This window comes from Pteropus alecto, unplaced genomic scaffold (assembly GCF_000325575.1).
Source record: "Pteropus alecto unplaced genomic scaffold, ASM32557v1 scaffold88, whole genome shotgun sequence".
NCBI classification, from domain to species: domain Eukaryota; kingdom Metazoa; phylum Chordata; class Mammalia; order Chiroptera; family Pteropodidae; genus Pteropus; species Pteropus alecto.
In genome coordinates, this window is record NW_006494611.1 from 4,644,299 (window position 1) to 4,659,157 (window position 14,859).

Genomic DNA, 14,859 nt, shown 5'->3' on the forward strand with positions numbered 1-14,859 from the left:
GGTGAAAATGTTCTATATCTTGATAGTGCTGCTAGTTACACGATTGTATATATTTCTCAAAATTGTCAAAACAAACACTTTAAAAAGGGTGAATTTTATAGTTTGGAAATTTAATAAAGTTTACCCCAAGTAAGTAAAGAAATAAATCAATCAGACCCTCTTTCTCTGGTTTCCCAGGGCAGAGGCTGTGATTTTATCCCTCTTCCATGGTCTAGTGGATCCATTTCAGCCCAAGCAACTCTCTCTTGTAATTGTCCTTACCTCAGTTAGTTACCTAACCAGAGAGAGAGAGAGAGAGAGAGAGAGAGAGAGAGAGAGAGAGAGAGGGAGGGAGAGAGAGAGAGAAAAAAGACAGAGATAGGGAGAGGCAGAGAGAGACAGAGATTTAGATAGAAAAGACAGAAAACGTTTATATATTTTTTTAATTTTTTTTTTATTTTTCAATTACAGTTGGCATACAATATTATATTAGTTTCAGGTGTACAATATGGTGATTAGACATTTATATGACTTTAACGAAGTGCTCACCCCAGTAAATCGAATACCTCTCTGCCCCCATACATATGTATTACAATATTCTTGACTATATTCCTTATGCTATCCTTTACATCCCCACGACCATTTTGTAACCACCAATTTGTACTTCTTATTCCCTTCCACTTTTCATCCAGCCCTCCAACCCCCCTCCCATCTGGCAACTATCAAAATATTCTCTGTATCTGTTTGTTTCTGAAAAACATTTATATTTTGGTTTGTGATATGTAGGATCCCCCTAAGTGCAGGCCCCAAGGCAGGGAAAGGGTACTTTCTGGGTCTGAGAACTGTACAAGAACGTCACAGACAGAGAGACTCTCCTTCGTGAAGTCTAGGTCCACCTCAGCTTCTGCCACCCAATAGATTCTCTCCCCCTTTACTATCTCTTTGATAGTAAACCTTCAATGAACATTAAATTTTTGTTGAAATTTTAAATGTACATTTTAAAGGATCCCATAGGTAGTCATTGTAAGGTGAATATTTCCCCCCTAATTTACCTGTTTTGAAAATTGAAAATTTTCATGGATTAGATTTGCTTATGAGGGAGGGTATCTGAAGGACAAGCCATCAAGCCCCTATTTGCTTGATAAATCTGCCATATATGCCTTTTCGTTATAGCAAGCCCAATTGGAAACCAGAAAAATGGAGGACAGGAGGGTAGAAGATAATATAAAAACAATGGATAAACAAAATGCATTTCTATTTGTCTTTCTGATGCATACTCAAAGACACTCACACTTTCCTCCCCAGTCCAGAGCTCCAGGTCCCACTTATATTTCACTAACATTACATGAAATCCTAGAAGCCACTTACTCTGAAAGTATGCCTTAGACTTTGTGATACGAATGAGAGAAATGGCTTTTTTTAAAATGATCATATCATGGGGAAGACTTTTGGCATGAACACCTGTTACACAAAAGGGCTGCTCTTGATTGTGGGATCTAGAAGGATGTAATCCTCCCTAAGTCACATAACCATGGTGAAGGTCAAATGAGGTACTTTACGTGAAAGGGCTTTATGAACTCTTTTGAAATAGTGTGTGTAAATGTGAGCTGCTGCTGAGTGGCTGTATGGTAGAGCCAGCGTGGCATAAAAATGTGACTCCCTCACAAGTGTAAGGACCCCTGGCCTGCAGAGGAGGCCTCAAAAGCTTGTTAGCGGTTGGAATAATTTTTATTTTTGGTTTATAACCAGCCTGCAGGCTGCCGCCTTTCCCCTCCTCCTGCTTACAGGAACACGGTCTAAAGATTTCTCTTTCTGTTCTGAGCACTGGGTCCTGGAGTGATGGTCTAGTCAGGGTCATGGGGTTTACCGTGAGCTTGGGCAAATCATTCAGCGTGTACTGAGAAACTGTGGAGGTCAGCACTACAGCCAAGCCCACCATTGTCTGCCCCACGGTTCAGTGGACAGGCTAATGTGGCCTGTTCAGGGAGGTGGGGCGTGAACAATGTGAACAAATCTCTGCCTGCTGTGCTCCCAAGGGGCAAAGTGCTGGCAGGATTTCTTCCAGAGCTAATCAATTCCAGAACCATTCAACCAGGGTTTTGAGCCCTTTGATTGCTGACTCACAAAGGGCCACACTGGTGCTGGGGAAATGGGAAACCATTTTCACTAAAGTGAAAGGAAATGAGATCATTTAGCCGAAAGAAGAGAAGACCCAGGGGGCAGTACAAGGCCTGGCAGAAATGAAGTAAGAGAGATTCATGGCCCCTTTCAGTGCAATGGCTACTCCCCACAGCCGCACAGAGCTCTCTGGCTCTCCTGCAGCCCCTGCCGTTGCCTCGCCTCCATTCCCTACCACCTCCTCCTCTCTACCTGCTCACCAGTCACTTATGGACACCTAAGTCATTGATCATTAAAGCAGGGAGGGGCTGGAGAGACCACTAGCCCATTGGTTCCCAAACTTCTCAGCACCAATGTCTCCATTTAATGCCTCCTCCAGCAGGGATTCCATATTTGGGAGATATTAGAATAGCTGCCCTTATTGAGTATCTGCTTTTTTGGATTGTTCACTGGGCTAAGAATTTGCCCTTACTGTTTCATCTAATGCCAACGAAGCTGCTAAGAAGTAGGTATAATTATCTTTAATTTACATATGAGAAGGTTCAGACCTTCTAAAAGTGCATTGGTTTGAAATCTTACAACTAGAAAGTGGGAGAGTTAAAATCGAATCTAGGTCTTTGGGGCTTCGAGGCTCCACATGCTTCTGACACTTAAGAAGAAGTAGCTCAGACTCCCAGCAATTGTACTCCTAAGTAAATACTCAAGAAAAATGAAAACATAGGTTCACAAAAACCACACACATAAATGTTTATAGCAATATTATTCATAATAGTTAAAAGATAGAAATGACTCAAATGCCCATCAACTGAAGAACAGATAAACAATGTGTGGAATATCCATACAATGGAATATTATTTGGCCATAAAAAAGAATGAAGCACAAATATATGCTACGACATGGATGAAGCTTGAAAACATTTTACTAAGTGAAAGAAGCCACTCACAGAAGAACACACAATATGTGATTTGCTTTACATGAAATGTCTAGAATTAGCAAATATATAGACACAGAAAGGAGATTAGTGATTACTCAGGGCTGGTCATAGGGGCGGGGATAAGGTGGTGGTCTCTAAATGGTACAGAATTTCTTTTTGAGGTGATAAAAATATTCTAGAGTTAACTGTGGTGATAGTCACACATATATGTGAATATACTAAAAACCACTGAGTTGTATACTTTAAACGGGTAAATTGTGGTATGAGGATTATATCTCAATGAAGCTATTTAAAAAGGAATAGCTCATGTTGTGACTGACAAGGTATCATGGTTGTTTCCCGTGAAGGTTGAGCAGCAGAAGCTGCATGGTGCAGTGGAATCAGCATCTTTGGACGATTCATTTAGCTTCTTGGAGCCTTAGCTCCTCCTCAGAGAACTGGGGTTAACAAGCCCATCTCATCATGTTGTGATAGTGAATGGGAAAGCCCCCAGGCCCTCCAGTTCTAAAACTCCCTGATTTTGAAGTTTGAGGCTTGAATGAAGAGGTAAAAGTAGACAGAGAGGTTTCTCTTACTTTGAAGTCACACCTACAGAGATCCTTCTCTCCTGTGTGTATCAAAGGCTGGTCAGCCAGAGGACTGGAAGGAGAGCTTGGCAACTGGCTGCCCTCTGAGAGACCCCAAATAAGAGAGACTAGGTAGAAGTTAGAAAACAAGGGGGTAGAGGTGGGGTGGAGGTTGTATGAACTCTAGGGACAACCCTGTTTTGTTTTGTTTATTCATGTTTTGGTATCTTTAGGTTCCACTACCCTTGAAAACCGGTGGGATCTAGAACCAGGAGACAGGTTTATAAGAGAGCTAAGAAAGGCCAGGCTCCCATAAATAGGTGGCTGTTTTTCAAGGCATTAGGGTGGACTGGATATATTTCTTCCCAACAATGAAGGATCTGCCCAAAATGCGGAGATTCTTTTCTGAAAACAACTCGGGGATAGAAAGAGGTATAAAAAAGCTTTAAAAAATCCACAAAAACAAAAAATAAAAAACAAACAACTTGGTAACAGAGGTACTTAAGTACTAATATTCTAACCATGGTGGTGAAGTACCATTGACCTTCATTATTCACAGATTCTATATTTGTGAATTTGCCCCTGCACTAAAATTTGTCATCCCAAAATCACTACTCATGGTACTTTCAAGGTCATTCACACACATGAGCAGAACAATGAAAAATTTGCATGTCCCCATCTGAGGATGAACAAATGCTCTGCCTTCTTCTGGTTTCAGCTCTCATACTATAAACAAATATCTTCTTCTGCTGCCTATTTAGTGCTTTGTTTTTTTTTTTGCATTGTTTTTCTTTCGGTTGATGATTTTGCTTTGTAAAACAACTGCCAATGTAGTGCTGAAGTGCTGTCTAGGGTTCCTAAGCACAAGAAGGCTGCGATGTGCCTGACAGAGAAAATATGAGTTGGATCATCTTCATTCCAACCTCAGTTGATTGTAAGTTCGCTGTGAATGAATGAATATATATTAAGATGTCTTTAAACGGAAGATGTTAAAAAAGGTTATGTAAAGATTGGTTGACGAAAACATGACCAGAGGCTCACAGGCACCCAACCCTTTATTTCCCCTAGGAATAATAGTTCAGCATTCACTATTAAATGTTAACAGTCTTTGTAGAATATAACTACGTGAATAATGAGAATTGGCTGTACATGCCATGTATTGTTTGTACATTATCTTAATGCCCACAAAGTGTTATCTTTGTTTTACAGATAAGGAAATCGAGATTGTACATATTAGATCACGGGACTTGGAGCTAACATATGGAAGTGGCAGGATTTGAATTCATTTCTAATTCTCCAGAGGGGAAGGAAATTTTCTAGCCCTTGAACTGGAATGTGAGTTCTTAGGAAAGGTTGGTAAGGTGCATATCGGGGCTGGTGGGAGGACACAGGAAAGCTGAGCCTAGTCAAAAACGGTACATTTCTGAGAAAGGAGGGTGAGAGAATTGAACACAATCCTCCAGATGTAGTCTGCACTGGACAAACTATAGCTAACACCAGGGGAAAAGATAACCTGCAATCGGCACAGAATAGAGGCACCAGGATAGTGGAGTCTGGGAGCCAATCACACCAAGAGAGAAACAATGGGAGGAACCAGAGTTGTTCACCCTGGAAATGAGAGTGTGGAGGCAAACAGGAGAGATCTCTAAATTCTTAATGGGCTATCTCGGGAATGAAGAATTAGATGGAAAGCAAATCTAGGATTGTAGGTTGAGAATTATAGACAGCAAATTTTGACTCAACGTAAGGTACATTTTCTGAAATTCAAAGCTCTCCAACAAGTCAAGATTGAGGACTGGTGGTCCACAGGCCAAATCCAGCTGCAGACACATTTTGTTGGCTCACAAGTGTTTTTTCAAAAATCGTATTTAAATGTTCTTCCTTTGGGCATGCGTCTCGTTTCCACAGCCTGTACCACTCCCTGTGCTTTCAGACCCATATCACTCCTTTGCTTTGCCCTTAAAGTGTAGGATTGACAGATTTAACAAATAAAAATATAGGATGCAGTTAAATTTGTATTTCAGACAAATAATTTTTAGTATAAGTATATCCCATTCAATACTTGGGATATACTTATACTGTATTTATATTTATATTCGACTACTTGGGATTTACTAATATTGTCCTGTATTTGTTCGGCAACCCTAGCCTGGAGGCTTCTTTCTTTGCCGCCCCCACCCCCCTTCGGTAAAGAATAAATGATAACTGGTCATAGACCTTTTTCACTCATCCCCCACCCTCCTCCCCTCTGGCAACCATCAGCTGTTCTCTGTATCTGTGGATCTATTTCTGTTTTGTTTATTCATGTTTTGTTTTTTTTTTAGATTCCACTACCCTGGAGACTTTAAATGGGAGCCCCTGATGTTGCATTTTGAGGAAGTGGGCTCTGTATTTGGGAACTATTCAGAGACTTGTCTCAGGAATGCTCAGAATGGAAGCAGGACTAAAACGGTCTAAGTATGCCCTTGCCCTAGTTTCTTCAGACTGCCCCTCCTGTTTTATAGTGACAAAATAATAAAAAGTAGAGGGAGATAATTCTAAATTACAACCCAGGTGCTATTCTGGGTGTACCTGACGGGTGGGATGCTGGATTCTTGTTTTAACAGCAGAATGTTCTACTAGAACTGGAATTGATAAAGACATAAAGTGTTTTTGAATTCTAATATCAATTGCTAGCAAAAATTCTTTAAGTGCAAGTTGATTGATGTGTCTATAGCTTGGGAGAATGGTGGTAATCTCCTTCTGGATCAGTGCATGAAACAAGAGGCATAAAACATCCCAAAATAATAATTGTTTTATGTCGAAAACCATCTTCTGCTTCTCTGAGATTGTGGTTAGTCATCCTGACACTTGTTTTCCTATCTTGCTTCCAGAACTGCTTTTCTGGTTGTTTTGAACAGACTGTGACCAACTCACCAAGGACTGGAACATGGCAGCAGTTAATATGACAGGAGAGAATTGTGCTAACTCTGTTACCACAGACTCAGTGTCCTCAGTGGGAAAGAAGAGGCAGGATCTCTAAGATCATTCCCAGAAATTGTGCGTCTAAAAATAGGTGTCAGTAGTCTTTGGGCAACAGTTCGTCTTTCAGCATCCTCCTCTGGCCTCCGAAGAATTAGAACGTTTATGTTTGATGGGACTTGAGTGAGCATTTCGTTCACCCTCATTTTCAATGTAAGGAAAGTTGGCTGCATGGTAGGTTGACAAGGTCAGAGCTCTTTTCAGCCCTGCAAGTGGGTTCCCATTCCTCCTCCTCAGTTCATCATATCTCCCTCCATAGAAAAACTAGACTTAAGGGTTGAAAAGTAACTGACACAGGAGTTTCTAGATCTTAAAAACGGGACTTCAGAGGACTTATGACTCTATTTTCAAGTTAATATTTTCACTGGCCATTCTTGATAGGTATTCTGTTTCCTCAATAAGGGGACTCTGTCCTTTCCACCTTTTAAATTTTTCAGGGTCTTATATTTACATTATGCACACAGAACCTCAGCCAATATGTGTTGGATGAATGAGTTGGAAATAAAAAGAACAAAAGCTTTGGAAACAAATATCTTGGACCAAATCCTGGTCCTTTCATTCACCAGCTGGTGAACTTGGGCAAGTTTTTTATTTCTCTAAACCTCGGTTTCCTTATTTGCAAAATGCAGATAAAACCACCTCTCTTATAAGATTGTTGTGGAGAGAAAATTAGATAATGAAAGCACTCAGTAAATGGCAGCTATTATTATTATACCTGTTGCATTAACACAAAACTTAAGCAACAAGAACCACTACATGACAATATGATTTTCTAACCTTTTAATGAAGTCCCATTTTGTTTGACACAAAGCTATAGGCTGGTAGTCTGAAAGCTGAGCTGCTTTGTGTAACTTCCCACTGTGGCGGGCATTATTTTACTAGTCCCTAAAAGTATTTAAGGAGAGGCATTACAGTCAACAGTGGAATGCATGCCAATTGTTTTATTTATGATGCCTATTTGGGTGACAAAGCCAGCCAGCATTTAGCCCCCAGTTAGAAGCTTATGGCCCCTCCCATGTCATTACTCCACAACACGGCGGAAAGACTGGATAGCTGGGGAAGCTGCACCCCATTCCATGGGCTTCCGGTACTCCTTCTTGTCCAGGAGGTACTGCCTGCCACGGTAGTTGGGTAGCTCGTAGAAAATCCAGGCACCCTCCAGCACCTTACAGGAGTGGACCTCTCGCATGTGAAATTGCTCCATTATGGAAGGACAATCTTCAGAGGTTTCATACATCTGACCATTAAAATCCCCTTTCTCAAAGATCTGAATCTTATACTGGCCTCCGCTAGACTGAAAAAACAGGAGGAAATGAACAGCAACCATTATGGAAAGCACCAGCAGGTCAGAAATTCAGACAACAGTATAGTTCAGAAGCTACCCTCTTGAAAGCTAGATGCTCTGAACTCCCATCCCCACCGCGCACTGACTGAAACAGCTGACTTTCAATAAGAAAACCTTAACTCCTTAAAATCCTCAAGAGTTAGAGAAAGCGCTATGAAAAGTGTATTGTCTTGGGATGAACTGACCTAAGGTTTAAGTCTCTGCAGCCAACAAAAGACAGCCTCCCCACCACTCCCATTAAGAGGTAGGAAAATAACAGGAAAAACCCTTTTGCAGAAAAGCAAAAAAAACAAAACAAAACAAATTGTGTGGGGAGGGTGAGGGAGGGAGTGATATATATACACATATACACCAGAGCCACAAGACTCACCAGATGAACAGCTCTGCAGGAGCTGAGGCGGTCGTTGAGGCCCATCCAATGCTGGTATTCGGGGTACTCGCCCCGAGGTAAGATGTACATGTACCCAGCAAAATTGGGCCTCTCATACACAGCCCAGGTACCTCCTTCCACCCTAATGGAGTTACAGCGATTCAGGTACATGTGGAAATCTGCACAGTCGCAATCACAGTCATAGTGGCGGCCTTGAAAATTTTTGTCTTCATAGAAAGTAATCTGAAGTACAGGGCAAACAAAGAGAACTGAGGAGTTGGATGGCTTTATTCACAGACAAAATAAAAATCAAGACTATATTCCCCACTTCAGAAATTCCTTTCTCCTCAATTTTGAGGAGAAAAGATAAGTTCTATCTCGCCTTACAACATGTGCTTTCTGGCAGACATTAGTTGTGGACAATAAGAATGAGTACTTTCTGAAGACTTAAAATGAAGAAAAACAAAAGTGCTCTAATATAAACTGGCAGTTTCAGACTCAAAGTCATTGCTTCCTCTTTTTTGTCCCCACAGCTCAAGGTACCTACCATATTATAGAATGATCTACTAACATGTCTGTGTCTCCCTCCAGATTCCACCTAAACTTCTTCCAAGGGTGAAGACCAAGCCTATTTAAGCTATGGACACGTGCCCAGCACTTGACAGACCTTCAATAAATGTTTGATGAAGATGAATGAATTCGAATGCAGAAATTCATTCAAGATGATTTAAAATATAGAGGAAAATAAAACATAGGCCTTAGTTTCAGAGTTTATTTTACATGGATATAGAGGAGGGGTTCCCAAGCCCCAGGCCGCAGACTGGTACCGGTCCGTGGCCTGTTAAGAACTGGGTTGCACAGCAAGAGGTGAGTGGCAGGCAAGCAAGCGAAGCTTTATCTCTATTTGCAGCCACTCCCCAGCGTTAGCATCAGCGCTTCAGCTCCACCTCAGACCATCGGTCCCTGGTGCCAAAAAGGTTAGGGATTGCTGATATAGGGCATACACACATGAAAATATATCGTTATGTTCTGTGTTATTTTATTGGTAAGAGGATAGTTACAAAATAACAAAATGACAAGGCAAAAATGCTCTTTATGAAAACTCTTACCAAGTTTTTACCATAATGCCTGAGATAAACCTCTGAGACCCATGATGGCTCTGGGAAAATATGCAGCCCCAAGAAAGGGGAAATAATAAACCTGGGGTCCAGAGCTGTATCTCCACAATCAGCCCTACTACCTTAGTCAAGCCATCTCTCTGGGCTCCAATTTCCCATTTGTCAAATGAAAGGACTAAACATGGGAAGCCCTGGCTGTAAAATAAAACCCAGAGCTCTTCTGATTGAAACAGAGAAAGAGTTCCCAGAAACTACTAGGGCTTCATAAAACAGTGCCTGGAAATAAATAGACCAAATGGACTACAGAATTTGTCCCTTCTTGTTCTATAATTCCATAATCCAAGATCAAAACTAGGTTATAATTTAAAATGAAATCACGTATGTCATTGATTTGAGCAGTCAATTCCCTGGCATTATGCTGCCACCTTGTGGCTAATTTGCTTTATTGGTTTAAAAAGAAAACCATGTCAGCCGAATCAGATGAGAGGAGCAGAGCCAAGTAAAGTCTAGAGAGGATATGATGTGAGGCTTGAAGGATAAGCAGAGGTTTTCCAGAGGCAAACTAAAAATAACAGCCTGTTCAAAGGAATAAAGGAGTGAAAGTCATGACCTATTATAGGGACAAGTGGTTCATTAACACTGGTGCATATCGAACATTTGTGAGGTATAAGGAAATAAGGCCAGAAAAATGACACAGGAGCCAGGCTAGAATCCTTTGGTGATTATGTGGGAGATGTGCCTGGAAATAGATTTTCACCATGGGTGAGGTGAGAGATGACGGCCAACTGAAAGGCAAGTGCAATGTGAATGATGATGAGGAAACAGTCAAAATAAATTTAGAATTTGGTTGACTAATTAGATATAGGGAATAAAGGAGGAAGAAACAAAGAATGATTTGCATATGGGCATAAAACCTCGTTCTCTTCCACCTCAGATGATTCTTTCCAGATAGTAACCTACTAACATTTATTTCCTTCTATCTTTATCTTCCCCCACCATCCTTCCCATTTCTCTCAACTCTATTTCCTATTCCCTAAAAGCTTCCTTACCCCTTCTCACCTCTAACTCATCTACTTCATCTCCTTTCTTCCATTCCCAAATTTATCTCTTCCAGCTCCTTTTCTCATTTTAGCACATATTTAGAGATACATGATACCCCAGTTAACAGATGAAGAAAACAAAACCACAGCACCACTAGTCACTGGCTCTGTGACCTTGGAAAGACCACTGAATCTCTTTAAAGCTCAGTCTCTTACAAAACTGGATAACAATATCTCCTGCAGAGGGTTGTTCCAAGGGTCTGAAGGAACAGTGTTGATAAAACACTTAGTTTAATACCTGGCTCAAATTTTCCAATAAGCTTTTGCTATAGTTGTTACAGAAAAAGAAATTAAATGATTTGCTGATGTCACTAGCTAGTTACACGTTAGGGGCAGGCAAGCGAGTGGACTGCAGTGCAAATCCTGGTTAGTAATCTGTGGTTCATTTTATTTTACTTTATCTCCTCCTTTGCTGTCTTCCTACCTGCTGTTAGCTCTGTTCGACATAACATTTACTCTCTTAGAAACAGAACAAGACTGATCCTGAGTCTGAAAGGGCTTTTCCCAAGACTTGTGGAAAGATCTTTTTAAAAATCAAGGTAACTTCTCTAAGAATAGATAGATCCAAAGTCCTTAATTCAATTTACCGTTGGTTTTTGGCCAACTATTCACCAAAACAGAGGCTTTGTCAAGGATATGCTATGGGAAATTAATATCATCTCTTTTTCCTTGTTTTTCACACTTACTGCCCTTGCACATTTGCCTGACCGACATCAATCTGAGAAGTGGAAACATATACGATGTTTTACAAGGTCATCTTGCTGTCCATCCTCCCAGCAGAGCAGCCAACCATCCCCAGATTGAAACAAAGCACTAATGTTGCCATGGAACCATTACTGAGCTTCAGGACCAAGCTCTCCTTTCAGCAGAACTTCCAAACCCCAGGGCCCAGAGAATGCTGCACCTCTACTCAGTTTCCATTTATAGAAGGACCATGAAATCCACTCTATGGTCAGAGGAGAGAAGGTTTTGACTCTTGGGCAAAAAATTTTGTGCAGAAAGCTAAGAAATGTGCAGAAGATTTTCCTAGAAATTATTTCAAAATTCCCCTCGTTTTCAAGTTTATTTTTTGAAAAATAGCCTACTAATCCAATGTAGCAGAAAGAAAAATGTCTTTAGTATTTCAGAAGTAACAAAAACAAACTAATGCATCCCTTTTGATTAAATTACAATCAAGTAGTGGGAAAGGGAGAAGCAGTAACAGAAAAAGTTGAGATACTATTTTCTTTGGTTTAACGAACAAAAGTTATTTAACTAAGTGAAGAGCCCAGCGATAAGAAATAAAAGAGAGCACACCATTATCACTCTGGAAATCTGTGAAAGTGGGGATGTCTTCCTATAAGATGGTTCTGTAACAGTCTGTCCTCGAGGGAAGTGGTTATCCCTCTAAGGACTTCAAGAACTTTTTAGTGGGATTTGCACGGCGTGTTTTCAAGAACCTGAGAGCACTAAAGACACTGTCTCATTTCTCTCCCCAGATCTTATGAATAACAAGTACAATTACTAGTTCTAACTAATTCTGGACAAGTTAACAGGTGCCCCTGAAAGAATGCAATGGGACGTACTTGACATTGTCTGTGTAGCTTTCATACCAAAGATGGTTAGTCTGAATCTAAATATGAGGAAACAATCAAACAAATCAGATTTCAGGACTTTCTACAGGATACCTGGTCTGGACTTTGAAAAATATCAATGTCTCAGAAAACAATGAGAACACAAAAAGGTAGGGGTACTGTTCTATACAAAAGAGGCTTAAAAAAAAAAAAAACAGGCTAAAGAAACATGACAGCCAAATACAACGTGTGACCCTTAATTGGATCCTACACCAGGGGAAAAGCCAGCCGTGAAGCGCATTTTTGGGAGCAACTGGGGGATATTTGAATATAGTGTGAATATCATGTATTGTATTTATGATAAATTTGGAGGACATGATATGTTTATACTGGGGAATGCCGTTGTAATTAGGAGATAGATACATGCTTAAATACTTAAGGCGAAAGTATTAAGTCTGTTATTCATTCTCAAATGGTTTAGTAAAGAGAGACAGAAAGAGATCGAATAGGGCAAAATGTTAACAACTGGAGAATATAAGTGAAAGATATACAAGTATTCATTCAACATTTTTTTCTTGTTCTTATTCACCAGTTTTGATTTAATGTACAGGGAATAAAGTCAGTAATATTGTGATAGCGTTGTACAGTATCAGGTTGTTGCTGGACTTATCATGGTGATCACTTCTTTAGGTATATAAATGTTGAATAACTATGGTGTACACCTGAAGCTAATATAATATTGTATGAATTAAATATGTTAGCAGCAATATTCCTAACTTAATAAGTACTTTATTTGGAGATAGGGGTAAGAGTAACTGCTTGAATGAAGGGGATTGCAGGATTTAATGCATTTGATAGGTCCATCTACCTTGCCCTTTGAGGATATTAACAGTTGAGACTAAATTTCACAAAACAAATTTTTAATTGAATACTAAAAGTTTTCTACTCCACATAATCCACTTATTAGCACGTCCTATTCCTTTCGAAGTTCATAGAATATTAGTTGCTGGAAGACAGAAATCATGATATTTATATATGACATACCTGTACAGTATTCAACATAGCACCACACAGAAAGATAATCCCTTAATAAACTGTTTGGTAATTCTGTTAGAGTAGAAAATATAATCAGCATTTCTTAAATCTTCTCTCCCAATCCCAACCTTCTAACCACTATCATACTCACCCTCCAGGCAAAGAAGCAAAACTTTTCCCCATGTTTCTTTCAATGTATCATCAGGTAAAAAGAAAGTCGGTAGGGTAAAAATCAACATGACTATTTACTTACCTTGGTTCCAGTTTTAGACATTTTTGGTGCATAGATCGGTTTCCCCAATGCTGAAATCCAGGAATAGCTACAGAGTTAGAGGCACAGAGACATTTATACTGGGCTGGTTTCAAATCAAACATTTGCTTAGTCATGAGAATAGGATCCAAAAATTGAGTCAGTCATTTAGAGTCTATTGACGGTTTCTAGAAAAACAACTGGGATTATGAAATAAAGGAAAGCTTCGGTACCCAATTTAATGCTTACCAAGCCTTGCTGCATTATAGACTTTGCTGAGTCAAGACACCAAAACTCAGCTAAAGTTTTCAAAATTAAAAATACAAAGGCCCTCTTACCTGGGCAATTTGGTTTTCAAGCCATCAGCTACCCTGAAATTCCTAATGTCTTTTTGTCCTTCAACAAAGCTTGCAAGAGATGAGTCAAAAAGATAGCCTCTATTTCTGAACAGAAGTGACATCTTCCAAAGCAACATAACTTACATAACTAAAGCTAATGCATGATCTTGTATTTGAAAAAAGTCACTACAAAAGACATTTTAGAGACAATCTGCAAAAATTTTAATGTAAACTGGATGTTAGGTAATACTATTGAATGTTATACTTCCTAAATTTAATCATTATACTATGTCTAGTAGGTAAGAGAACATCTTTGTTTTTAGGAAATACATGCTAATGTACTTAGGAGTAAAGGTCCAAGATGTCTGCAACCTACTCTCAAATCACTGAGCAAAAATAAGTAATATTACTATAGAGAGAATGGTAAAGTGAATGTTGCAAAACGTTAACATTTGGTACATCTAGACAAAGGGGTATGTAGAAATTCAGATTCTTACAACTGTTCTTTAAGTTAGAAATTTTTTCAAAATACAACTAAAAAAGTTCTAATCCACAGGAAAGGGTGCTACACATTGTAGCCTAAGAGACAGAAAGCTACTATGGGGACTCCTGAATTTGCAAAGGTTTAGCTAAGGCCACCTTGCCACCTGCTAGGGGGCATTTCTCTGCCATACTATCATACTGGGACATGTTTAGAGAACATTTTAGCACTTAATATACCTATGACTTTATAAACGAGATTACATTTTACATATGCTAAAAAAAAAAAGCAACAAATCCACTCTTCTCCATTTAAATTTTCCTGGTCCAGTATATTTTTCTCAAAAGTCCAACTTCCTCATTTTTCCACTAACAAAGCTAACCAACAAATATTTTTATAAGTTAGATGCCCCTAAGATACATTACAGTCAATTCAGAAAATGGCTAATGTGCCTTGATATGAAGATTATTGAGAAACAAAGTATTAAATATGTGCCTAGTTTTTTGAATTTTATAACCTTTAAAGAAATTATCTAATTAATACCATTAATTTCATTAACAAATAGCAATTTACAAAACACACTTGTTACTCCAGTGTTTATTTGATAATGCTTGCTTGAATTTCATCTTCAAATAAAAACTATGAAAACCT

The 14,859-nt window shown here is 39.4% G+C and overlaps 1 protein-coding gene across 2 annotated transcripts; it reads right to left on the reverse strand.

Moving 5' to 3' along the window:
• Positions 1 to 7,383: 7,383 nt before the first annotated feature.
• On the reverse strand, positions 7,384 to 14,639 carry CRYGS (crystallin gamma S). 2 transcript variants are annotated; one of them, XM_015599971.2, is made up of 4 exons: positions 13,393 to 13,448; positions 13,149 to 13,211; positions 8,334 to 8,576; positions 7,384 to 7,912 (listed from the first exon to the last, which is right to left on the reverse strand). In XM_015599971.2, exons 2-4 carry the CDS (start codon positions 13,164 to 13,166, stop codon positions 7,640 to 7,642), a joined length of 534 nt encoding a protein of 177 aa, XP_015455457.1. In that variant the 5' UTR covers positions 13,167 to 13,211; positions 13,393 to 13,448; the 3' UTR covers positions 7,384 to 7,639. The 2 variants fall into 2 exon arrangements, with proteins under 2 accessions (XP_015455457.1, XP_024898024.1); XM_025042256.1 differs by lacking the exon at positions 13,149 to 13,211 and having other exon boundaries at positions 13,393 to 14,639.
• Positions 14,640 to 14,859: the final 220 nt, after the last annotated feature.